This window comes from Empidonax traillii, unplaced genomic scaffold (assembly GCF_003031625.1).
Source record: "Empidonax traillii isolate 1590-97213 ecotype Southwest subspecies unplaced genomic scaffold, ASM303162v1 scaffold27:size3997909, whole genome shotgun sequence".
Classification (NCBI taxonomy): domain Eukaryota; kingdom Metazoa; phylum Chordata; class Aves; order Passeriformes; family Tyrannidae; genus Empidonax; species Empidonax traillii.
The window spans coordinates 1,227,837-1,255,378 of NW_020955220.1; the positions used below are offsets into that span (position 1 = coordinate 1,227,837).

The 27,542-nt window shown below is 43.2% G+C and overlaps 1 protein-coding gene across 6 annotated transcripts in view; it reads left to right on the forward strand.

The window, feature by feature from the left end:
* Window positions 1–9,694: 9,694 nt before the first annotated feature.
* LCOR (ligand dependent nuclear receptor corepressor) overlaps window positions 9,695–27,542 on the forward strand; it is a 98,532-nt gene continuing 80,684 nt past the window's right edge. For 3 of the 6 annotated variants that reach the window (XR_003573949.1, XM_027908164.1, XM_027908196.1), the window contains exon 1: window positions 9,695–9,813. Coding sequence is in view for 3 of the 6 variants with exons in the window: in XM_027908164.1 (XP_027763965.1) it covers window positions 9,717–9,813 (97 nt within the window). In the remaining 3 variants the exon portion in view is untranslated. Of the gene's footprint in view, window positions 9,814–26,769; window positions 26,789–27,542 lie in introns of those variants that run through there. The other 3 variants (XM_027908175.1, XM_027908181.1, XM_027908190.1) reach the window with 3 other exon arrangements.

The window sequence follows — 27,542 nt, forward strand, 5'->3', positions numbered from 1 at the left end:
ATTCTGGTGCTGTTTACTGCCTGTCATTCACTGTGAAATTAAAGATTACTCTAATTGCACAATTTCTACTCTTTATTCTTCTCATAGCCTTGAAGACAGTACAGTTTACTCTCAAGGCTACATCTGGTGTGTCTGCAGCCAGCCCCCGAGAACACCTGTTCAGGGCCCTTTCTACCACCCTTCCACACATGCCCTCTGGACATATCTTATCCACTGTCACCCCCTTTTATGTCCTTACAATGACCTGATTTACTAACAGTGCTTCAGAACTTCCTGTGCTCCTCCTACTGACCAGGTTCTCCCAGCTGGTTTCCACTCTTGCTTATCTCTGTGGCATCATTCCAGGCGGCACACTATGCCTACACCAAGCGTTCCCACGCCAGCTGCGATGCACCATCCTCTGGCTCAACACCTTTCCAGTATGCCAAGATTCTGCCTTGCTTGATGTGACCACAGCAAATAGCAAACCTTGTGCAGAAGCCTAAAAAATCAGTGGCCACAGGCTGTCATAAAACCTTTGAAGGAGAAGAACTCATACCAGGAATGGATGAGAGAGATAAAGGACGTAGTGCTTCTAGTTTAACCTCAAAAGATTCTGGTTAGGCGATGACAGAGCCTTAGGAGATAATGCCACTAGGACAAATGGATTTAACACCTCCCAGCTTAATACAAGGGAGACCCACAAGCCCATGTGAAAGCACTCAGCAAGGTAAATTGAGTGAGGCTGGAAGGCTTAGTCAATGGGTGAGTTACAAGGTTGCGAAATCGTATAGGATATCAATATTGTGTACAAGCTCTGTTCCCAGGTGAACTGGTGAGTATTAGAAACTGCATCTTCAAATAGCTTATTTTTAGATCCAGGAAGTATGTAGAGGAGCAGCAGAAAATACACTTCCTCAGTTACCTAGAGACAGTTGGAGCTCATCCCTAAATAAAGCAGCTCTCCTTCAAGCACCTGGGGGCAAAGGGATTCCCAAATACCATTTGTTCACTGGAGCAATGCTGCACAAGCTCAGGAAACGGGACTTTACTCACTCTAGCCTTGAAGCCTGGGGTGGACATGCATGACAGAGTCATTCAAATAGCCTAATAAGGCTAAAGAGAGCTATATCTACAGCCCACCGAAAGTCTTGCGAAGTGCACACGGGAAGTTGACAATATGGTGCAATGAAAATGTGCAGACTGGACAATGTATCAGTATCAGACTGGACAATGTATCAGAAATTCCAAGACCTAGGATTGCACTTAGTTTATAGTTAAAGTACTGCATTTGTTACAAAAATGCATACTAAGTGTATAACAGATGACTATAATGTTTGGGAAAACACCTGGTACAATGCATGAGAATCTATTTCAGGCTAAATTTGGGGGTTTATAGGCTTTGAAGCCTGGCTAAGGGACAGTTAGGCACCACTGTGGTCCATTTTCACCAGTGGACAAGAGTGAGTGTTATCTACAATCTCGCGTGAGTGAAGAGACCCGCAGGATGTATTTGCTCATGAATTGTAGCTGCCACTGCAGGAAAATGAATAAGTCAGACTCCTCCGGATGCTGGTGGAGGCAGCCTCCAGAGAAGGCAATGCTATTAATGGCCTGGATAAAAGGAATAGGTCAGAGCAGGACAGGATCTCTGGAGTGCCATTAGCAACCAGGGAAAGAGGGGACAGCAGCCAACACCACTTACTGCTATGGACAGCTGTTCTCCTAATCCCCATCTCTATCAACATCTCTAAACATCTCCATGTGAGAGCAAGGTTGGTGAATCAGTAACCCCTCCCAGATCCACAACCTGGGCTCAGTTTTGTCTTTGTTGTCTTTCTCTCTCCTGGTGCTTTGACTAGTGGCTAATTCCTCAGACCTCGGCACTTCCCATTTGACTATTCACTTCAGAGCCATCTATTAACAAAATGTCTGTAAGTTAACAGGGACTGAAATCTGGTCTGGAACCCTCAGCCACCACCTTATTATTTCAGCAATATTTCCTTCAGCCTGCTGGCAGCCACATGATGGAGTGAGGCAATTTACAAGGCTGGACCCAAACTTCAGCAGAACTTTTGCATGTACCCGTTTCTTTAAAACTGCAGCTGCCTGGGGGATGGTGCAGGATACTCAGTGCCGAGCAAAAAAAGTTTGGAAGTGCACAACTGTGTTTGATGACAGTAGCCTCTAGTCAAGGTCATTTTTCTGCACTGTGCTTCCCTTAAAGATCGCTGTTGTGCCTCTGAGTTGCTGTAGGCTTCTCCCTACTGTGTAAAACATGTTTTTATTAGTAATCTTCATGTTTTTAGAAAGCTGCTCTTCAAAAACAAATTTGGCTGGCTTAAATGTGTTGGGCTGTAGGGCTTTATTATTTATGTATTGAACTTGGCAGAATGTGGGATTTTCTATATTTCTTCTTTGGCCATACTTACTTACCCTTGTGGAAGAATTTTTTTTTTTTTTTTTTTTTTTTTTTTTTTTTTTTTTTTTTTTTTTTTTTTTTTTTTTTTTTTTTTTTTTTTTTTTGCTCTACTGATGAACTGTTCCAGACTTACTTTTTATATTATTTTTGGTTGCTAGAATACTTTGAGTGATAGCATGTTTAAAACTTTAAATGCAGGGTCTCAATGTCATTGCAAGCAATTTGTCCTTTCATCAGTTACTTAAAAATTCTTCGTAATTATGCTCCTGACTTTTACACTTATTCCCTTTGGAAGGAGAATATGCTCATCTCCTGTTTAAGTTACATTGCACCGCAGTGTACTTTTTTTTGTTGCTTTTTCCTCTCTCACAGTAATATTTGAGTACATTGTGTTTGTAATGACAAGGTGACTGTTCACTATTACATTTCAGACTCCCTCCTGTGTACTACTTGTGACTAAATCAAGAGTTCATTCTCCACTTGGCTCCTCTGAGTGGTCATTCTAAGAACAATCCATTTATGAGGGCTAAAAATACAGTCTCTGCATCATTCTTTGACATGGCATTTACCCAGTCTACATGGGGGCAATTAATGTCTCCCATTGTCATTATGTTTTCTCCCCTGACAACCTCTTAAAGTCCTCCAGCTGTTTTTTTCATTCCACTGTCCTAATCAGGTGGTCAATAGTGCATGTTCAGTATCCCTCAGGATCACATGTTGATGCATAATTGTTCTCTAGTAGTTTAAACAACATCCCAGGTGCACCTTGCCTCCCTTTTTTTCTTTTATTTTTTCCTCTTTTTTTTTCCTTTTTTTTTTTTTTTTCTGTCTGGAACCTGGACAAATACTGTGCTAGTAGATTGAATCATCTTCTGTGGCCTCACATCTTGAACTGCTGTTCTGACAATCATCGTGCTACTGAAAGGGGACAAGATCTTACATTGGCTTGGGGTTTGTTATTGTTTTTGTTGTTGTTGCTTTTTTAAAACAAAATTCACATGTTCAGTGTCTAGCTCCAGGCTTTGCTCTATGAAAATGTCTTTCTTCACCAGCTCCTTTTTCAGTTTGCTGAATGTACAATTGTAACCTGAAAGAAAACTTTTATCACCTTGGAGAAGGGCAGAGATTTTTTTCTATATCTGCATGTGCTCCCTCCCACCTTCTGTAATGCAAGAAGCATTTTATGGTCATTGCTGGTTAAGGTCAGCTTAGCGTGTATAAAGACACTCAGCTTTTTATATCCATACTGGAGTTCCCCCCAGGGTGACGGGTATGGTAATCATTCCCTAATTTCCTCAACCTCCATTCAGAAACTGTGGTGTGTTTCCCTCTTTTCACTTCTTGATTACCAGAGCCAGCTGAAGCAGAACATTGTACACCGCATAAAATAATTCAGTGATTTCATATCTGAGAGGCTTTAAAGTTCTTTGGCAAGTGCCTTCATGATTAGACACTTGTCACTGAGCCTCCAGCACCTCCCTCACACCTTCCCAGTGACCACAAACACATTTAACATTGAGCAGAGTTTTGAGCACGGCTGTGAGCGCGGGACACCAACATCTGAAGCCATTCTTGAGAGCTGCCTTTATTCTTCTAGCATATCAGATTTGGGACTTTTTGGTGTTTAACTTCAAGTTTTCAAACTCTTTGCACCCTTCATTTTGGGGACACTGCACATGTTAGGTTGCTGGAAAGCTTGTAAGGTGCAACTGCTTGTTCCCCTTGTTTCTTTCTTAGGATGCATCAAACTTTCAATGAGTTACCCGCATGCTTGGTTGAGTTAACATCTTGTTTCCTGTTTCCATAGCATTCCTAGTTTTGGCCAAGCTCCTTAAAGAACTGACGCCCACAAAGACCTTGTTGTCTGCTAATCACTCTGCTAAGAGCTTTGGAACTATGTTGAGATTTGCCACCATTCTTGCAAATTTTGTAGAATCAGACCAAAGTTGATTAAGTTCCTATGAATTTCCTGACAGTCAGCCGTGGCACAGAGAAAAGACAGCTGACCCTCTCGGGAGGAAAAGTGGAACCCAGCAGTTATCTGTTCCTTCAGCAGCAAAATGGCTCATCCATCACACACGTGTATGACCAATTGTGCTGCCTTGTGTGAATGTGAGTGTCATGCTGAGGAGATATGCTTCGTATGTGCAAGGGACAGTGGCACTGGAGTAAAGCACACAGAGCTGAACCAAATCTGCTTTTCTCTGGATTGTGGTGGTTGCCAGATGCAGCCCCAGCAACAGCCTAAGATAAAGATATCTCACAAACTTGTTTTGCTTTGCTAAGGGCAGCTGCAAAACCCTGTGGACACATCCAGGGTAGAAAAATATCCAGTGTTGTATTCATTACTGACTCTCATACTGAGGGCTTTGGATGTTTTTATTTAGATTTGGAGGGTGTCTGTGTGTAAATGAAGGGCTCTATTATCTGCCTACAATATCTCCATTCTTGATTTTTTTCTTTGTTTTTAAAACTGTCCTGAGACTTTTGAAGGTATTGCATTATATACTTTGAGCCTTTGATGACAACAAATGAACTACCTCAAGTTGAACTTGCTGCAGACAGCTTGGCTGTTCCAGCTCTACCCTGGTTTCAGGTGAATGTTTCCTCATCCCCTCAAAACAGTTACAAGCTGACCTACTGTTCACCTTGCTGCATCATCCTTCCTTTTATTACAAAGGTGATCTTTTCTAGTACATTTATTCAACCCTTCCGCTTTCCTGTTCCTTTAATGGGGATAAACTCCCTGCTGTAAGCCCCGGATTATTCCTGTCCACCTTACAAATCTACTACTTTCTATTTACATTAATATTACAATTTCTGACAACACATTGTCTTGTGCACTAAAATCCATCCTAAACTTAATGAATATTTCTCTGTGTTCAAGTTGATAGTCTGTCCATCTCTAGTGAAGCTGCTATTGCATGTGACAGTAAAAATCTCTGAAAAAGGGATCTAATTGCTCTCTTCTTCATCTGTCCTGCACGCACTCCGTGGTGCTTCTCAGACTCCTGCCCAGCAGTGTAAATCACCATGTGTCCCTTACACTATCTGTGGATTATGGTGTGTGTCGCTCTGTGCTGTCCTCAACTACCTCTTGTCTCTCAGTCTCATCTCTTGCAGGATGTGCAGTTGTATCCATTGTGTCAAAGCAAGGCCCACAAACTTTGCTTGGATGGGGTGACTTTTGTTGCTCAGAAAGTGCCGTTTACATTGTCAAAGGTTAATTTTGTGTCTTTTCCCACTGACTCAAGTAGACTTTCCAAACTGCAGTGTTGTCTCATTAGTCTGTGATCAGTCATGGCCTTCTCTATGATGTCACTTTCTTCTTCTTCATTACAAAAAAAAAATGAAAAAAGGTAATGTGAGCTCTTCCCTGCAATGGGCATGGCACAAGGATTTGGTCTTGGCTTGCATTATTTTAACTTTGTAATCCAGTTTGCTGCAGGGAACAATCCTGTCCTGGCGAGAAAACTGAGAAGATAGTATCTCTCTCTCTCCTTACTATAAATCATTTAACAAAGGCGATATATTGGAATTGAGACACATTCCTCAGAAGAAGGTATGTTTCTCCTTAACCTTCAGTAAGGTCTCATTTGTTGCTCTACTTGACAGGACATGGTCTGCTTTTGATTCTGCTTGGCTTGGGCTCCCCAGAGGACTGGGCCACTCGCTTCTTCGTTCAAAAGCTCACAGTGTGTGGGTAGAAGGCAGAGTTTGTGCAATATGGTAAATACACTTTGCTAATGATGGGCAGAAGGCTACAAAATTGAATTTGTTCCTTTTTCTCACTTGTCTTTGTTCGTACTTGTGATTTGGTGTTTTCTTCCTGAAACTGTGGGACCTCAGTTTTCCACTGGGCAGATTTCTTTCTCAACTTTCCCTGCTTCCCACACCACCTCTCCACAGCAGGAGCTCTGCCTAACCTGGATTCTTCCTCTAGTACCTGATGAGTTACCCTAGGGAGGAGTCCTGACCTCCCTCTCTGAGGCCCATGACAAAGGCTGACTGAAGCCAGGGAAGCTGCAACATGGCCATGGGCTCTTTCGTACCCTGTCTCCGATGGGTGCCTCACTGACCTGTAGGTCTCTGCATGCCCTTGGCAGCGTGCTGCTGCCTGGAGTACATCAACAGAAAAGGGTTTTGCTGGCATATCCACCTAAGTCAGAGGACAGTCTGAGGCTGCTTGTGCAAGTCTCACTTCACTGCATCTGGCCCATTTCATGTGCTGATGGAGAAGGTACCGTGTTCAGCATGGGGTTGCCTGGAGCACCAGCCACACAGGAACCAGTCTCTGGCAAATCAGCAATTTATAGTTCATCCCCTTTTCCCATTCCTGTGCATTCCTGCTGCAGAAACAGAGAGACAGGCAGTTTATGGGGCAACGGGTAAACCATGCTTCCACTGAATCCCATAAAGGCCATGAGATTCTATGGGGTCATTTTTAACTCTCACTACTTCCCTGCTTCTGGCATCTTCTGGGCTGTAACAATGCTGGTGGTGCAAGATCGTGTCAGAAGACAGGTTTCAGCTCTAATGTCTTTCTGAGTATTTTCTGTTCTTATGGTAAAACGGATGTGAGAGAGACTTGCTGTAGGATCTGCCTTGGAAGTCTTACCTCTGAGATGCCAGGCCCTGCTCGGTGTTAAATGAAACTGTCTGCAGCTCATTAACATCAAAGCATTTTCTCCACTGGTCTGGGCAGCTCAGTAGTAACCAGCAGATGGACCAGAGAACAGCTATGCTCTCCACTAAGCTTTGCCTGCAAACAATTAACATCAAAGGGGAGCCACTGTGAAACAGGGAGAGAACAACACTCCCATTGCAGCAAGTCTCATGGCTTGTGGGTAAGGGGAGGAGCCAAAGCTGTGTCCCAGCTAGAAGGTTTGTGCTGAGATGTTTGCAGGAGCGAGCAGAGGAATGGCTGCTGGGGCCTGCTGATGGTGCTGGCCAGGGAAATGCTGGATCCACTTTGGTTTGAACAAAACTGTCTGATGGTGTTGGTTGCAGCACGGTGAAGATTACAGTGGGCATGAACTACTCCTGGTGTATCTGGACTGATAAGATGCAAGGTCAGCATCCATGAGCCTCTCTGGCAGCACGTCCACTCATTGTTCTTGCTGCCATGCAGACTGCAGACAGAAGTTGTCTGCTGGAGTTGAGAGCATTCACATTGCCATTGCTTTGTTTAGATTATCTAGCTCCCAGGAAAGAAGAACTTCTGTGATTAGTACAGTTCCTAGCGAGAGACATATCTGGACTTTAAGTGGAAGGAAGATTCCTCATTTCTGGATATGAAGACATGTAGTCTCCAACGGCTCATCACACTGAAAAAGGGGTGGAAACAAAGATCAGGATATTGCCAGCAATTGGAATGAGTTGCAGCTAGGGAATCCTTCCTCAGGGGAGGTGCCCAAAGAGCTTTCCTGCTCTTTGTGGCATAGAAATTCTCCATAGGTCATGCTTCCCTTCTTTCCACTCCTAATAGCTTTCAGATTAGAACCTGAATTCCCTGAACCTGTCTGCTCTGCTCATGGAAACAAGCTTCACATTGCACTCTTCACAGGGAAGCTGCATCCTGAAACAGGCTTTTGCCTCTTGCTACTCCGGTTGCTGTCTGCTCTGGGAAGTTCCACCTCCTACAATGAGAAACCATCCTCTGACGTCCTCCATGAGAGTATTAAGAGCCAGTTAATAATCTGTCCCTATGCTACCATTGGGTTTCAGATAACTCTGTCCACCCTTTCCCTGCTGAAGCTTCCCTGATAGATTGGCAGAGCGATCACACCTCAGTTTTGTGCTCCTTTTGCTGAACTAGCCCAACCGAGCTGTCCTGATCTCCTTTTGTAGGACAGGCTCATTACTCTTCTACCTGCCTACACCAAGTGCATCTTGGAGTTTCCTTTGGCTTACTTTCCTTCCTGGCTTACTGCAGCTGCAACTGCACCTGAACAGCAGCTCCACAGGAAAACCCTAACCCTTGTCTGGGACATCCTGCTACTGCACGTGCATACAGCCAGCTTTGAGCTCTATGCTTTTCCAACTCCCTTATTCTGTGTGGCTGGGCAAGGTGAGGATAATGGCTCCAGAGGTTACAGTGGGGGAAAAAAGGCCAAGACTCATGAGCCTCACCTCTGGCCTCACAGCAAAGTCAGGAGTAAGATATTTCACTTTCCAAGCCCATCCCCTGAGCTTGCAAGAAGCTGGTGCTGCTGTTCTCCTCCTGCCTTCCCTTCAGCCTTGTGCTGACCGCTTTCTGTCAGAGCCTTACAACATCTGAGCTCACCAGGAGGGAGGGCTTTGCGCTTGCGGTACAAGGCTGAAGTACAAGAGGTGGCTGAGTCATGGAGCTGTCACTGTGGGACCTCCCGGCCACAGCAGCCACGTGCCTTCCCTTTGCATCATGGCCACCAACAGACCTGGGGGGTGTGTATCATGGAGCAAATGAGGAGATATCAGCTCCTCCTGACGGAAAACTACGTGGCCCCTTCAGGGCTGACCCCTCTGGGATGTGACAGCCTCAAGGGGAGGACTCACAGGGCATGGCTGTTCAGGGCATGGTGACCCTTCAGGGGGATAATGTCCCATCAGGAGTGGGATAGAATCATAAAATCAGACGGGTTGGAAAGGATCTCTGAGACCATCAAGTCCAACCCTTGATCCACTACCACCACAGTTACTAGACTATGGCACTAAATGCCACATCCAGTCTCTTCTTAAATACCTCCAGGGACGGAGAATCCACCACCTCCCTGGGCAGCCCATTCCAATGCCTGAAGTGCCTGATATCCCCTAAGGGGAGGGATGGCAGCTGAGGGCACAGTGGCCACTCAAAAATGAGGTGTCCCCTCAGGGGAGGGATGTCCCCTCGGGGTTGGGGTGTCCCCTGGGGACACGGTGCCCGCTCAGAGGTCAGATGTCCCCTCGGGGTTGGGGCGTCCCCTGAGGACACGGTGCCCGCTCAGAGGTCAGATGTCCCCCTCGGGGTTGGGGTGTCCCCTGAGGACACGGTGTCCGCTCAGAGGTCAGATGTCCCCTCGGGGTTGGGGTGTCCCCTGAGGACACGGTGCCCGCTCAGGGCGGGGCCGCCCCCGCTCCCTCAGGACAGGCCGGGGGGGTCTGCAGCGCCCCCCAGCGGGCGGACACGGCGGCGCATCACGTGCGGCCCGACGGCGGGCGGGGAGGCGCATGCGCGGGGCGGGGCGGGCGGCGCGCGCGGGTGGGCGTGTCGCGGCGCGCGCGGCCCTCCCTCCGTTGCTCCCTCCTCCCCCCGCTCCGCCGGCGCCACCGCCCCCGCCCCGCCCCCGCCCAGAAGATGGCGAGCCCGTGCGGGCGGCAGCAGTGCTCCATCCAGAGGCGCGGCGTCCGCCACCAGCTCGATTCGTGGCGACACAAGCTCATTCACTGTGTAGGTGAGGGACGGCGGCGCGGCGGGGAGGCCGGGCCGGGCCCCGCGGCGGCGGGAGGCTCCGCCGGAGCGGGGGCCGTGAGGCGAGCGGCGCCGCGGCCTGCGGGCCCGCCCCGCTCCCCCTCCCCGCCGGCCGCCGTGAGGCGCCGCGCCGGGCCGGGCCCCGCCCTGCGCCGGGGGGGGGAGCCGGGAGGGGGGTCCTGCCCTGCCCTTTTGTGCGGCCCCTGTCAGCGCCGCGCCCGCTCCTCCCCGCCCGGCACGGCCCGGCCCGGCCGCGGCCCCTTCAAACTTGTTTACGGCGGGGCCGCGCCCCGTGGCGCGGAGCGGCCCCCGCCTGTCACTGCCCGAGGGCGAGCCCGGGCCGGCTCGCCTGCCCCCGGCCTGGCCGGGCGGGAGGGAGTGGGGCCGCGGAGCCGGCGGGAGGAGCGGCGGGGGGAGGTGGAAAGTTGTGGATCGAGGTGCCGGATTGACGCCCTGAATCCGGAGCGGGGCCGCGAGGTTAAAAGGATGTGTGATTGCTTTTCTCTTTCCCCCGCCACCTCTTTCCCCCCCCACCCCCCCACCCATACGCGTTTCTTGTTGTGCAGGCTACTTGCAATCGAATATTTGAGGCTTTGAAAAAGAAGTCCCTTTCAGCTCGAGTAACTTTTTCCATTCAAAATACAGATTTTTGCCCTTTTCTCTTTCCCTAGTAAGAAATCGAGACCTTTTTTACAGGTTCCAACATACACATAAATGCCAGCTCTAGGCCAGTAATTCTGTGGGTGTCTGCAAAGAAAAGAGGTTTGAAAACAGTAGACTATGAACTTCCAGGGTAATCTTAAAAATCTCTGTCCAGAACATTGGTATGTCTCATCTTGTTTGGCCTCCTGTTTCTAATTGAGCACAAATCCTCATTTTATTTTTAAATATGCAAATTTGGCCATAATCTCCCAGTGACTGCTCAGCATAGGTAATCTGTAATAACAGTCACAGATTCACTTTAGTTCCTTGTGTGCAGAGTTAAACCTCTTATTGTCAGTTAGCTCAGCATCCCAGTTCATTATCAGGGATTTGAAACACCATTTTTGGTTACACCAGGATGTGTAACTGCGCTGTGTATATTTTTGGCTTCATCTAAATGTTTAAATTTCTGTAATTTGGAAGTGTATGCTAGATGCTCATTAACTTCAGATTAATTCAAGCAATTAACTTGTTTTATGCATAAAGTGATTGAAGGGTAATACGTTCCTGAGAAACTCACACGACACAAAACTGCTGTGTTTTCTTTCCAACGAATTATTGATGTTTTTAGATCCAGTTTGTGGGGGTTTATTTTGATTCCATCTCTGCTACATTTTATTGGCTTCCATCTCTGCTTGAACCAGATTTATTTTTTTCCTATATCATTTTCTCATCTCATCCTACCTCAGGCTGATGGGGTTCACTTGTCCTAGTCCTTTCTGAACTCCCTACTTGCAGCATGTCATCTTGGCTTCCTCTCAGTCCCTGCTGCTCTGGCATTGGGTCCCTGAATCCTCCAGTGGAGCTGTCCTGCTGCTTGGAGTTTAACCAAATAGCTGTGAGGAGCAAATTAGGAGGGGGGGAAAAAAAGGAAAAAAAAACCCAAAGGACAGTTTCAAAGCTGCTGTTGAAGATCTTAAGTTAGGGTGAAATGCAAGAATTATGTCAATTCATTATGCTGCTCTTTGGGAAAATCCTAGTTAGCTAGAGAAGTTCGTGTCATGTACAGACTCAAGGAAAATGCTACGCTATTGATGTTCTTAGCAACCCTAAGTGCTAAAACTTCAAACACTGCCACCCCTATTTATACACACCCTGTTCTATTTCTCTAAAGCCATTTAAATTGCCAGCTCCTGGTGAAGTTGCTTTCTCCCTTTGTCCCTTCCGTATCTCTTCCTCGTACTTAAATTTGATACATGTTTTGTTCCTCCGAAAGATTTCCCTCTCTGAAAGTCCCTCTGTGTGTGTTTAACAAAAGATACTGTGAATGCTGTTAAGCACAGAGTTGACCGGGATTTTTTTGGAGGTAAAGTACAAAACCATTTAAAGAAAAAATAAAGTCCAAAGTGTAACAGTGCTCTGTGACTTTTATCTTGACGGTACTATGTCGTAAATAGTTTCAGCTTCAAATTGATCAGCTTTATGAGGTCTCGAGACCTGCCCTGTTCCTAGTATGAATCTTTTATAAATAGTAGGGTCATGTAAATGTGCGAATTGTTACATTCTTTGGTTTTGATATTTTTTACAGAATTATAGGAGGTTTATTGCAATAGCCCAGGACGTCCAGCTGAAATTATGTTGTGATCTTAACCCCTTGCCCAAAACACACCTCTGTCATCATAAGTGAATTTTGACACTATTCCCTGAGGTTGGGAAGTAGACTTGTTAAATGAGGTAACATTCTGTTTCACCTTGGCTATTTGTAGAAGTTTTAAAGAATTTTTTCCTGTAATAAATACTCTGCTTCCCTATGTTTACATATCAGTATGGGAAAATCCTTCTTGTTACTTCAGAAATACCCATTCATATTTAGTTCCGAAAGTAAATGAGGTGGGTTGGATCTTCTGTGTTAGCATCATTCCCTGAAAAGCCATTCTAATACCACACAGTGTGGCATCCAGAAAAAATATACCTGTGGTTTGAACTAGTGCATTTGGCAATAAAAATGGCTTAAGTAATTCACTTTCACCTCTTGTTTTGTGCTTCTGCGATCGGCTGCTGCTGTGGACTGTGGGTTCATGACAGTTTGCCAAACTAAGCTTGTGCTCTCAAGGGAGCAAAACCACAGTGGAGCTGAAGGACCACCTGCCCACAAGGAGCCAATTCAGGGGAGCTGTCCTAGCAGAAACCATCATCTTTTGGAGGGAGTGGAATAATTTTCTGCTGGGATAGCGCTCTGAACTGGCTGGCTCTGGGGTCAAGCAAATACTAGTGTTAGGACAAGGAAGAGGGTGAGAATGTGTAGCTGGTGGAAAGGGAAAGAGTGAGAATGGCAGCAGAGATACAGATCAGCTTGAACTGCCACAGAGTTGCATTTCGGTTGTGCCAGGGCGGCTTTTTGTGGGAGGTAGCTCAGGGAACTGATCTGGCTGAAACTTCCTTGTCATGAATTTCATCCCCTTTTTTTGTGGAGAGGGAGGTGATGTGGCCAGCGAAAGACAGGTCTGTGAGCAGTTCTGGTGATCAGTGATGCAACTGAAGGAGCAGCACACCATAACCTGGAGGTGAAGTGGAGAAGGGGTGTCTAAACTCTCTTTGCAGGGAGATGTGTTGGGCTGTTGAACCACAGGTAAAAGGGTAGTCGGGAGCGGCACCCAGGGTCTTTATGCCCTGGTAGGGCTTTGATTGTAAGGACATTGTGCCAGATGATAACTCTTTGATGCTGACATATTTGTTCTCTGTACCAGTCTTGAGTGTTAGCATCTTTTTAAGTGGCCAAAAGCAGATACCTAGAAAAAAATCTATGTGATGATTTTAATTTTTTTTTTCCCCTCTCCCAGCCTCCAGTCACCTGCTGTTCAGACCCTTGCTAGATTTGAAATGGATGATGAGATTGGATCAGTGAAGGAATGGGGAATTTGATGGAGGAAATAGCCCACAGATCTCTGAAACCCTCCTGACACCTTTTATACAGGCAGTAATAGCATTGCAATGCTGTGTGGTCACGGGAGTGGTAGTTTGAGGTGGTCGTATGTGTTTCTGCTAGCAGGTGATGCTTGGCCCTCTGTTAAATATTAGCTGTACTCTTGGAAACTCCCTGACTAAATTATGGTCTGTGTTGGGGGTGTGGGGGCAGGGAGGGAATGGTTCAGTGCTCTTCAGCAGTGATCCTAGTTTTGGGCGCAAAATGATGATTGCAAGGCAAAACCTGTAACGTCAGAAAATTTTCAGTCATCTTGATCTCTTCCAGTGTTTCATTGAGATGCTACTTAGCTGTTGATTTCACTCTTTTATGATCAGAACAAGCTGAAGCAATTTCCCTTTTTTTAAAATGACTGTTGCTGATGAAATACTGCAACGTAAGTACCTGATCTGTTTCTGTGTACTAATTTGTTGAATAGCCGTGGTCTTCTATGGCCTTGGATACTTAGGATTAAAGTGTGGATTCTGTGGAAGAAATATGATACATCAGGAAGTGTTAGAAGCTAATATTAATCAAGAGAAGGTGTACAGTAGTTGAATAATTCTGAAACCTTTATCACTTATCTTGATTATTGCTTGTGTATAGCTCCAGCCTATCATATATGGGATATGAATTAGCTGCTACTTCCAAACAGTTAGCCGTATTATCTTGTTTTGGAAGTAGGCTCGAGTCTCCAAGTTTAACGTAGCTCTGGTTCAAAGGTCAGATTGTATTTCTTTGTTCCAAAATGAGAAAGCTTATTACAGCCATGATGCTGATGAAAAATAATAATAAAAAACAAGTTAAAGTTTAAATGTAGGACTGTTCTATGTTGATATCTGTTTTAGATATATCCCTAGCCTTGTCCTCAGAAAATGTGCAAGTGGTACTATTTGCCTTATCTGAACCTGCATGCAATGTAGATACAGGTTGTGGCTTTTTTAAAATTAATATAAATCCATTTATACAGCAGTTTTACAGTATAGTGGCTGACGGCTTGTTCAAGAAGATCTGGTCTATGCACGAACATTTCTGCCAGTTTGAGGAAGGGAGAATTATGCTTTTATGACAAAGTTATGCCAGGCAAAAAAAAATGAGGCAACTGTCATTTAAAAATGAAAATCTTTAGTTGTAAGGAATGAAATTTACAGCTTGTTATTTAGCTTTAGTTTAAATGTGCGTGGAAGGATGGTGTGTGTCTGAAGAACAGTAGAAGTTGAACTGTGGGGGATGAGTCTAGATCTGTTCCAAATAACTCTTTGGATTCACTACAAATCGCTTTGGATTTGCCCTTGTTTCCCTATTTGCAAACAAAGAATAACTTCTACCCTTTCAGGGACAATGTCAACCAAACAAAAGCATACTCAAAACAATTCTTGATAATCACTTTGTATTATACTATCTTGAGCTCTTCTTCCAATGCCTGCGACATGAAATTTTGGACTAGGCCACATAATTTGGTTTGTTTCACGTTTCTGCAAAAATGTATTTTAATTTGTATGAGTTAATAATGATCATTGCAAGGTGTGAGGTTCCCTTCTTGGGACATGTGTGGAAGTATAGAACTGCAGGAAGTATAGAATTTTTGGACTTAATTTTTAACTAAGAAATGATGACATTCATCCGCTTTTAGTAGAACCTCTCAAAATCAATTACAGTAATTCGTTCCATGCATGCAGGAAATAGTCACAATCCATCTAGATAAAATCTTTGTAGTGTTTATGTTGGGATATATATACCACAGATTTACAGCTTTGTGGTACAGCACCATTTTAAAAGAGTACCTGAAAATCTATTCCCAGTTTTTAAGACGTTTTTTGACAGTTTGTGCTATATATTGATAATAATTCAAGTACTGTTATGCACAGAAATCTAATAACTGTACTTTAATTAAGAATGGATGATACTAAATCCCTATTTCTGTGCTTAGTTGTCTAAATCCTTATTGCATGGTACTTATATGACTCAATGCTCTGCCATCTTAGGCCCTGGTACATCCAGGCAAGTACTGTCATGGGTTTTGATGTGGTTGGTTGGTTGTTTGTTTTGTCTGGGAACTTGTGTTCTTTCATGACTATTGTAAAATCACAATGAAAGTACTTCCTAAAGGTCAGTTTAGGCAAAGTTTGAGGAAAAACAGGGTTAAAGAAAAGTAGCCTTGTCATACCTGTTGGGGCAGAGAGAACATTACTGCAGTTGGGGGAGACTTCCCAGTGCTCTTCCTCACCCTTCTATGTATATATATTTTCACTCTTAAGAGGATGAGGCTTTGGTTCTCAAAGGTTATTGGGATGGATATTTTTAACTCTGAGAAATACAAAGCTTTTGGGATTTTCTGAGGGCAGGGTTGGGTGGGATAGGCTGAGCCAATATAGGCTCTACCTCTGGCTAAGAGGGGTATTAGCGCTTGTTTTTACTAAACTGACAGAAATCTGCAAAACTAGCTAATCTGATGATGATGCTTAGTAACCTGAGTCATCCTAGCTAGGAATGAGATGAGCAGGAGAGCTCATCTGAAACACTGGATGGGGTCATGTCTGTGGGGGGAAGGGAAGGGGATAGAATAGCCTCTTCAAAAGGCAGGGAGTTTTCTAGTTTGCATCTTGTTTCTTGTAACCATGCTACAGACCGTGGTTATGCTTGACAGTAGTGCTGTCTAAACTGGCTTAAATGGTCCCCTCTGTGCTGGCACAACTATGTGTGGCAGCTTAGTGAATCAGTTCCCTGACTAGACCTGACTGGAGAATAATTTTTTTTTTTTTTGCTGCAACATCTGCAGAGGGTGGAGAGACAGAGAATGAAGAGTTGAGGCTATTCAGCTGGTATTGTCACACATGCAAAAATCCAAGTTGTCTTTCGCTCAATAAGTCCTTATTTCTATGTGCTTCATGTTCATTACAGTAGCAGGAAGATTGCTTCAATCTCCCTCTTAATGCTCTCTCCATGATAATAAACTGTGGGCTTTGCTTTCCCAACCAGTTCCTCTATTACTAAGTTGCAGCTTTACAGCACTTCTCCCCAGTATCTCTGCAGGCCTCTGGGGTTTCTCAGTTCTCTCCCATAAATCCATGTGGCCTCAGATTCTTTTGGGAAACGACAGATCCAGCTTATTTCTTTTTCTGTTGAAGAATACCTTACTATTATTTCTCTGGACATCTTTAAATTTTTAAATCTTTAAATCTTTTACCTCAGATTTAGTTTGCCTCATGTGTTTTGTGTAGTATTGTGTTCTTTTATGGTGAGTTAACAAAAAAATTCAATTGTCAAAGCTGAATAGGAGATTTGAGTTACACATCAGTACTGCTGGCACATGAAGTGGAGGTGATGGTTTTGCAACACTTTTGCAGGACACCACTTCCTTCATAGTAAAATTGCTATTAGATGATGCCTCCATCCGTTTTTTCCAGTCTTCTTATAGAGAAGAGAAAAGATGGTGTTCCTGTTGCATTTTCCAGAAGCGGTGGCAAAGTGGCTGCACAGGGAAGACTTGCAGAAAGACAAAGGATGTTCCTTATGCCCTGAGGACTGTGATATTTTATGGGAGGGAGGAGAGGGGGAGAAAAGAGGACTGGACAAGAGCTCAGTATTCATTAACAAAGGAAGCTTTCAGAAGCTGAATTCAGCAGTGTGGAAAGACATCAGAGGCCACCAAGCAATCTTAACTCTTGAACTGAGTTTACTTGTGAGAACTTTCCAGGTTGCCTTTTAATGATTTTTGTGTATGCTTATAGTACAGGTGTTTCAGTGTCTAACTGGAGAGAATTGCATAGGTGAGTGCTTGATGTGGTCCTTTGACCTCCCTGATCGGGGTGGTGGTCCTTTTGAAAATGGAATAACTGCCAGAATAGGAAGAGGAACAGATAGTCAAAGGATATAGTTCTTCATTTCTTAATTTCTTTTTTTGTTGGTGGTGCTAACAAAAGGATGTGAAAGCTTCAGCCCACAGCAATTCCTCACTCGAGTCCTTCCAGGGCAGTACTTAGTGCTGAGGTCCTCACCCTGTGCTCCTTTGCACAGTTAGTCTGTAGCAATGTGCTGTTTGGCTGCCTTCGGTACTGCGTGTGTGACAGGAGGCAGCTTGCGATGTTACCTGTGTAACAGACCTTTGAGGTCCCCCTCCAGCCTTGCAGAAGGCAGGTCAGTCTGCCGCTGTTAAACTCTCCACAGCACTTCCCATGCACAAAGCTCTTAACTGGTCTGCCTGCGGACAGACACGTGGGCCAGTTTTGAAACTACATCACAGATTAGTCAGAGTGGTGTGCTTGTGCACTTCAACTGAGGAGTCGTGTGGCCAGAATAGTTCTCTCATCCTGTGTCTTGTGTCCTGCAGTCTTGGGCTTTTTAAGAAATACATTTATATATTGGAATGCACAAAATTTGGTTTAAACACTCATAGCAACCTGGCTTGCTGCTTGGCTCTTGGCTTCTTTGGTGGTTACTTTGTCCTCATCATGAACAAGTTGAAGATAAGCTAGAATTACAGCAGACCTTGTCTCAAGTTTGGTCATCTCCTGGCTTAGGATTTGATGAGAACTGCTTTCTAAGTGATGCTTTATCATGATCTTCAGGTGTGTTTCTGAAAACATGCTGTTGTATCCTTTGCGTGAACAAAATTTTTGCAGAGGTGGCTGCTTAACTTCCATTTCACTCTGCAAAAGCAAGAGAATAGGAAAGCATGGAGGTAATTTCCCTTTCTGATCTACAAAAACTTGAAAGCAATCTTTCTTTAGAAAAGGAGGAGCAGTGCTACTTTATCCCTAGCTTTTTCTCCTGTTTTGAAGTCATTAGTGAAACTTAAGTTTATATGATACTAGAATCTCTCTTCTGGGATTTCTCTCAAGGGTCTTACTTTTATCTTATGGAAAAGGCAGCCATCTGATAGTGTTTACTTCCAAAACAAGCAGTGAAAAAAACTTCTCTAAGAAAAAACTTCTGCACTTCTGTGATTGTTTCTTGATTTAATTGTCCTCATTGCTAAGTAAGAGGAGTGTCCCTTGCTGGTTTTAAATGTCCTTTGGAAAAGTTCTGCTCCTATTCAACTTGAAGAAGAATGTTTCAGTGACTTCAGTGGTTATCATTTATCTGCATACTGTAGCTTACTATCTATCAAAATATTACAAGATTGAGGGAAGGATGGAGAGGTGTGAGGGGAAAACTAAGTGTGAAGTGTTAGCTATGTGTAGGTTTAGATGAGTATCCATACTTCAAAATGTGTTGTGTAGCAAGTCTTTGTAAAAATGAAGAGTCAAAGTCTCTTGAAGGGGGAAAAAGTAACTTCTTCCCCAAAATACTTCTCATGAACATTTTATTTATTCTGACTTGGTGGACAAAATTGAGAATGCTGGAGTCATCTCTTGAACAAGCCTAAACCATGGAGAGAAGAACTGTGTTTTGCCAGGGTTCTCTTAAATCAGTGTTTTTTCGACCTGGAATTGGCAAGAAGCAATTGTGGAAAAACAAGACTATTGCCAATAGTTTAAATTGTGTGGGGCCTTTATGCTTTTCAGGAGCCCACAGTTTGAAAATTACTGCTCTAAATGGTTTATAAACAAGGGCTGTTTTTCCTTTCCAAAGTGGCTGTAGGTGTTAAGGAGTATGAGCTGATATTTAGTCATCTATTAGATTAGGATTGATTTTTTTTTTCTGCCTGTCTGTCTTCTTCTCATACTTCACTATTTAAAAGTATATTTTATCCAAAAATGGATATAATGGAGGATACTAAGCCTGGAAAACTTCAACTTTAAAGCTGACTTCTGGAAAAAGGTTAGAGTGGTGTTAAGTAGGTCTGTTTAAAGTGCTGCACTCCCTATACTCAGAGCTTCTGTATTTTCCCCTCCGTGAACCTTGTTGTGAAGGCCAAACTCCTGCTAGTTTGTGTTAGATCTAAAGATTTCACTGCATTCCTCCCTTACATGGTTGTAAAGGGAACTTTTAATATACAGGCTTGAGTGTAAACTGATGTAGTCTCTGTACGGTGCACTGGCAGATGCCCTGAAACAATAGGTAAAACATCTTTTGGGTCTCAAGAGGACATGGATTTATTTATTTTAATAAATAGAAGGTATTTGAAGTATGAGATGGACACCATGCTGTTGGTAATCCCTGGATGCCCTGCTGTTCTGAGTATCAAAGCCCAAATAGTCTCCATCCTGACCACTCTTCCAGCTCACTCTATTTTGGTAGAACCATAGCTAAGGTCAGAGGCTGAGCACACGAACTGTACAAAATTGAATAGAGTTCAGAGGTTACTCTACTCCACAAGTTACTCAGTTTCAAATTAGATTAAAATTTGACTTCATAAGTTAAAGATGTTGCAGAACTGTAGTTGACTTGGCCATGGAGGCTGTGCTTCTTGCCTGTGACAGATTGGTTCTTGTTCCTAAATCATCTGTTTGCCTGTGACTAATCTCGAATTTGTATCTTCCTGCTGCTTGTACTTTGAACTGAATTCTGTGCTTCAAATAAGAACAGCGGCTTTAAATTTTCTCAACCCCTCATAGCCCAAGGATTTCTCCTGGCCTTAGGATAGGAAATGCCTTACGCAGCTCGGTATATAATGGGAGATGGTTGAGAGGAAGGCATGTATCGAGAAGTCGATCACAGCTGCTTTGGTCTATACTTACTGGCATGGTGATGAACTTTAGCAGCTAAATGCACTTGTGATGACACCTCACAAACTTCAGAAAGTAAGCAGTTATTTTTGGAAACTTTCCCCCCCTCAGGACTAAAACTACTAAACCTACTGAAAAAAAAAAGTCTATGCAAAAACACTTTTTCCCAGGAAACCAGCACCTTCTGCTTATCATGTTTGTGGGCATTTCAGCATCCCAACCCTATAACCTGCTTGATGTTCTTTCCTGTCTGTCTTTCTATTGTTTGAAAGTTGGAGGGCTTTCCATTGCTGTAAGGGAAGAAGAATAGTTCTTTCATATTCAGTTTGGGCGAAGAAATAAGCAATCCTCTGATCTCATATTTAAGGCAGATGGATCTTTGCTCTCAGCATGCAATGGTGCTGCCTAGGAGGGTTTTCATGAATCTGCATGTAAGCAGCAAACAGAGCTAGTTTTTGAGTTGATTTGTACTGGCAGACTTGAAGGGTTAAGAGTGCTGAGTTTATTGAATGGTTTTGACATTTTGTTGGTGGTGGCAGAAATTTCTTTGATAAATAAATCATGCTCTGAACACTGGTTTGCTGCCCCATAGTTTTGCCAATGCAGTTATATTGGGGTCTGTTTGTAAGCTGGGTCCTGAAGTCAAGGTTTGATAAGCCTTGGGTTTAATGAGATGTCCAAGGTAGATCTGAGCAGGGACTGTGGGCCGGAATGAGAGCCGTGGATGTGGGTATGTAGGGGAATCCCTGTAACTGGTGTCCTGTGCCTCTGAGCTACGTTCCGTCTGTTCCCAGTGGCTGTGGAAGGACACCGATGGCTGCTGGAGCACCTTGTGGTTACGTGTGACAAGTGAGGCTCTCCTGAGGACATGTTCCTGCTTTCTGTCAGCATGGCAGCCAGCGTGCAGACGGCCTTTGGCTGTTAGGGCAGGAACTAACTCACTCTGCTGTCAGTCCACTCTCAGTGCAGGGTTGGGGTCTGAAGCAGCATGAGTCAGATGGTCCTGGGAAATGGATCTCTCGCTGCAGGTGACCTCACAGAAGGTCATAATCTCACTCTCCATTTCAAAATGACATGTAAAATACTTATCTATGCACTTTCCATTTCCTTGGTAGTACATTCTTTAACTCAGGTGACTCCTCCCTCTTAATTCAACATGAGAGAGAAGTAGGTAAGATAGAGACAAAAATGAGATAGCAGGACATCATAGCCTTGAAATATCCCAAGAGTTTTTCCTCTCGGAACCAGTAGATGAAAATGAATATCACTCTAAAACTAGATCTCTTTTGAAAATTCAGATTTAATGTAAATGGGGGTCAAACTTCACAAAGAGTGCTTTTGGAAAAGGAGATGATAAACTTCAATAGCTGTATAATTACTTTCCCTGTTTGTATTCACTAAAGGAATGTAAAGGTGCATCTAAACCAAGGAACTATAAAGTTTTTGTTTTCCTACTTCTGAATTAAGTTGGCTCTGAGTGCCACACTAAATGGTGTAGATGGTACAATTTAGAGATGTTTCTGTGAAATTCAGAGGCGAGAAAAATGGAAGGTCAACCAGAAAAATGTAATAACTTTTGTATAAAAATATCACCTTAAATAGATGTTTCTAATGGTGTGGTAGTTGGGGCTTACTTTGGCTTGGGTTTTTTTGGCGGTGCATTGGCTTTTATTTTAATGTGGGGTGAGCATAACTAGGAGGCTTATGTGAAGGGAAGTCGTGTCTATTTAGTTTTAAGATACTGAAACTACAGACAATAATCTGATAATCTTCCAGATACATCTTAAAGCATTTTTGGGAAATGGACTAAAATACTTCCCTTTTTTGGGGAAAAACAGTTTCAGATAAGTACCTGATCTTCCCATGAGATAGAAGTATATGAAGTTCTAATGTGAGACTCAAGGGATAGTGTTTGGAGTGGCACTGGTGGGAAGATGGCAGGCAGGTTCTGGGGTGGGTTTTTGGGGGCCTTTATTTTTGTTGTTTTTTTGTTGTTTTAAGCTTAAAAACTTAAATAGAAGTCACCAGGAAAAAAGCTTATTGTTTTCAATTAAAGACTTAAGGATTAGGACAGCATAGAGATTTGCCTGGATGGGTTCTCTGAATCTTTCTTTTAAGGAAATCAACATTGGAAAATGGTCCTCAAGAATATTCAATAAAACTACTATTGGCTTTTGAACTGTGAGTTATTCTTTTTCCAGAATAAAGTTAAACATGATGCTATCTATTTTTTAACTGTATTATCACAGTAATGTAATCAAGTTGATCTAATGTAATGTAAGAGGGTCAGATTTCTGGAAAGGCACGAAATTGTTCTCTGTGCAACATCACTATTTGGGTGAAAAATAATGAAATGTATTGATTAGAGTTTATATATGTCCTAAACATGATGTTTAGTCTGTGTAGAAGATCTTATAGGAAACATTCAGTAGACTTTTTTCCATTTTAAAATGGAGGTTATGCTAGAGCAACTGTATGAAAGCAGTTCACCCTGATTTTGAAGAAACTGCAAGTCCACATTACAGACCTTGCTGAACTGTGCAAATTTTTGTTACATTTATAGTAGGTGCAGGTTTAGGGAGTAACTCTGGCGGAAATTTCTGAGAAATCACAATTTTATACATCATTTAAGCTAAATGAGCAATAGGGGAGAATATATGTTTAATGTTTAATATATAAGATTCTTCGAGAAAGATCTTGATTGCACCACAGGAAAATAGAATACATGTCAAAGTGGTGCATAGCAGTAGAAGCGAATTCTCTTGTGAAAACACAGTTCATGGTTACACGGCAGTTTTTAATCTAGTATAGATTTAAAATGCTATAGAGAAGGGTGATCATACCACCCCCTTTGTGCCACTGCCCTCACTTCGTGTAGATTCATGCTGGGTTGGATCAGGGAACTGATCCCTGAACCATCTTGTCGTGTTACTGTGCAAATGCAAGATGAGTGAGCCTCTGGGGGGGGTGGGGAGGATGAGTGGGATCAGCTCTTTCAGTGGAGAGGTGGATTTATCATGGATTAAAGTGCCAGGTGATCAGTAATCATAGCTTCAAAACATTGAAGACATGCTGCAGAATGAACTTCCCTGTGACAGTAACCTTCAGTTTGCAGTAATCTGTCTTCTAGTGACTTGGGATAAGTGAACTGTGGCATTTTGAGTCTTCTTACTCCGCTTCTCACAATTAACAGTTTTTAAACAGTATATTCTGCAGTCATACATTTTACATGTGCACGTGTTTTGCTGCTGCTGAATTTTTTTCCCTCTAAAGCACTTGAGTCAGGCAAGCCTCATTCTGCTCTTGATGCTGCCTTGCTAGTGCTTGTATCTCAGGTTGCAGTATGTCTCCAGTGAGCAGATAAATATCCAATATGTTTGTTTTTCAGATAATGAACAGAAAATTAGGAGAAACTGATGCTGTGATGGAGACATTAGGGTCATCACCAGTCACTGTCAGCAAAAAGTGATCAAAAAGGGATCAAAACAACTGAATCTATCTTTAAATCCCCTAGTAGTAGTTCTCATAGGTAATTCTTTGCCCTGGTTCCTTTGGCATAGTGGCGATCTAAATTCTCCTTCTGAGTTAGGGTCAACACACTTCCGAATGTTGGTCTAAAGGAAGGGATTCTGTTTACCTATCTGGGCGATCTGCATATTTGGGCTTTAAGGAAACATCAGCAATCCCTGCTAGGGTACCGTGCACCTTAGGTTTATTATGCCAGGTGGAGAGATGGCTGGTGCTGAAACAGCTTGTTTGAAGGCAGTGTTCTCCCAAAGGGCTGGGGCAGTAGGGTTTCTAGCCGTGGAAGCCTCCTGAGGGTAGTCAACCCCTAATTACACCAGACCTTGTGAAGAGTTCTTGGTCTAGTTCAGTATCTTCCCTTTTCACTAAGAAACAATCTCTACCACAGAGGATATGTAGGCTGATCACAAGATGTGTGAGTTGAGCAGGTTTGGGCTGGGCTTTCCGTGTGGTCAGGCAATGACACTGCATAATTCAGCATGACTACTGGTTTAGGGTTTTTCTGTTAAGACAAGGTTAAAGGTTGTCTTAGGGCTTGCTTCCAAACAGGAGTCACCAGGGGAAAAAAACAGGTAGAGCTGTGGGCAGTTCAGTACTTGTGCTGAGTTCATCTTCTGAGATTCCTCAGCCAGCAAACCTTAATGGTTGACCAAGGAGCACAACAACGATATCTGTGTCAGACCAGCTTTGCGTTCAGGAGAGAGGACTGAAATACGAACCACTCCCAGAAAACATCTGTCTGCTTATTCAGCAGTAGGTCCCATTGCTTTCCATTGGAACTGTGTGATCTTTGTGGAGGTCTCTCCTGCAGGAGCAGGAGACTGTCCTGCTCCTTCCCAAGTGTCTCGTCTGTTCTCTGCAGCACATTGCCAAAACCTACAGAGCGCATGGGATTGTTGACTCTATCTCCTCTCTGTTCTAATAGGCCTTGAATCTCCAGCATCTTCGCTGTAACATGCATCTCCCGTGTTTTTCACTTACTTGGAGTCCAGGGCAGTTACACATCGGACAGATTGGAGCAAGTGCATGCTCTGTTCTTGAACAGATTTTTAAGCAGTAGCTACACCTCTGGTTCCTGAGCAGATTTGTTCTGGGATTTTCTAACTATGCTTTTCATGATGACATTGTTTAGGACAACTCCTTGTGTGGCCACTTACACTTTGCCCTTAATGGAATTGGGATTCTGGGCTAGTCGAACCTTTGTCTTAACCCTGAACAGCCCTTCTCATGCAAGGTGAAGTTGTAGAAATTACTACTTTAAAAAACAAAAAAGTGAGATGTATGTGTGCAAAACACTTGTCCCCTTATACAGTCTCATGAACTTGTACAGTGTACAAGTGTTGTGATGGAGTGTAGGGGTAGGAATGAGTGATGGAGCAGAGAAGGGAAGGGCTGCAAAACCTGCCATTGCTACTGAAAGATCTGCTCAGGAGGCTGTACTTTGAATCTGTAGGCTTGATTGGAGTTTGCCTCCATGAGTTTTGCCTCGTGCTACCACTGATCCTTCAAAAGGGGCAAAAGATTACAGAGATACTTTGCCAGTGTCCCCTGACGCAAAAAGCAAAAATTAATTTTTGTTACGTACATCCAAGGCCTTGGCATCTTCCTAAGATGCAGGGAGTTCTTCAGTGAGGTGATGTGGTTCTTAGTTGTGTACTGTCTTTATAGTTTGGACTGTCTTAAAATGGTACTACAGTACCCTTGAAAGCTGCATTTCATGTGCCTTTGGCTTGAGGAATGCCTGGGAATCTGTTGTTTAAATCTCCATTGAAATAATCAGGGCTAACAAGTTACTGTGAAAGACGAGACGAACTTGTAACAGCTGTTTCATTTTTCTTGCCATCACACCACAAGCAGCAGCTGTAGATGCTCATAGGATGGTTAATTTCAGAAATCCCATAGTTTAGTAGTTGTCAAGAGGAGGGAAAACCTTCAGTCTCCTGTTTACATATGATGATGAGATGCATAAACTGGAGCATGAACCTCCATACTGGAACTTCTCCTAAGATTTAGCGACATCATAGGCAGAAATATGGCTTCTGTTAAAATGTTGGGGGTTTTTGTTCATTTGTTTGTTTTTCTTTTTTTGTCTGTGGACTGCCACGAGTGTAAAGCATTTACATGGTTGCCTCATGGAAGCCTTGTTACTGAGTAACAGCAAATCCTGCAAAATTAGCCTATTTTGTTAATTTGGGAGTGAAGCATGATAAATGGTTCTTAGTTTGCACCTAGAAATATTTCTGAAAAACAAAGGCTTGACAATCCTTGAAGATGAATGCCGGTTACTTAACCTTTTGCATTTATATTTGTGTCTGCTGTGGGTGGGGATCCTCTTGTAGCCTTTCTAAAGGTAGAGTCTGTTCTTTCCTCCTGTTATCTTCTCCATTAAAACTGGATAGTGCAGCTTGATGGATGAGTGGATGTCATTCTTGGGAAAGTAAATTTAAGGCAAAAAGTAAATGGGGAAGGAAGGATTTTTATTCATGAACTAGCTGTTTTGGTTTCTTTTCTCAAGGACCGTAGGAATAAATCTGAACAATACGAGGTTGAGTTGCACCTGTAAAAATGGATTCATTTTGTTAGCTTCCTCCTGTTCTGCACAAAGCCACGAGCAGCAGAAGTACTGGAAGAGCCTGCTGCGTAGGCTTATGCTAACCGTATGTTAACTTAGCTTAAAAAAAATTAAACCCTACCTCCTGCAGAACTTGATTTGCCATTGAGAGGAGCTTTCCACTTGCTGGGAGTGAAGGGGAGTTTTTCAGTCCTTGGCAATTGTGCACAGAGGTGGCTATTGTTATTGGCTCAAGGACTGTAGAAAGAACTTTAATTTCCCTGCTTTGTTTGATGCCTCTGCAACTCCAAACTGTCTTTCAATGCAAATATTTAGCTGACTGTCCACTGTTGCTGCTTCTAGGTTTCGTTCATTTTACATTTTCTTCCCCTATGCTTGTCATTCCTCTACATTGAGTGTTTGGAGTTATTTTTCATGAGACTTTTCTGTTTCCAAACGAATTTTATTTTCTCTCTAGGTCATTTATGTATTTGTCTTCACTAATGTTTGCAACATCTCCGAACATAGTATCCTCTCTGAATTTAACTAACGTGCTGTTTACCCTTTCTTCCAGATCCAGTTTCTGATCCTACTTCCACATTTGGGAGTATGCAAGGGACAAACACATCTCTTTGCGTAGCTTGACTGGATATCCCAAGACTAGGATGTTAGTATATTTAAACATTTTCTTTTGCATTAAAATGTTGCCAGTATCTTAATTGCACATAGATTATTATTTTTTAAAATGTAATTAGCTTTATTGGCATTATGCATATTCAGAAGCCTGCTGGTAGAAACAGTTTTTCTGCAGTCTGACTAGTGCTTATTGGTGACTTTAAAATGGGTGCAGGAGTAAAAAGAATTTCAGGGTTGCTTTTAAAATGAGCTTATTTGCTGTTATAGCTTTAGCACTCATTCTTGAAAATGTTGGCTCTTTGTGTAATAAGATTAACTGTAGGTTAATCCACAAACATATAAAATCTTTAGACTGTGTTCAAGATATTTATGAAAGACCACTTCAGACTTCTGAATGCATGAAGAGAGATTTTTAAATACTTGAAATAGTCAAATATCTGTAGAAATACTTGCATCAAGTAAGTGTTAACAAAAAAACAAAATTGCACACTGAAGTTTTTTTTTTATTCCCTGCATCACAGGTCATATTATTCTGAGACTTGTAAGGAGCCAGTTGTCAGGAAGGGTTAACCCTATGCTAAACTATTTTTGCAGATTTGATAATGCAGCTTCCTTAAAAATGTGTTCTGTGATTGTGTTGTAGCTATTGCAAAAGGAGGTATTGCATGTTTTCTGTTATGTAAGTTATTGTATGGCAGTAATTAGCAGTTCAAAGATAAAGAAGTCAGCATTAAACTAATATGCTATTTTTAAAAAATGTTGGTTTTCCGACTCAGCCACCTCTT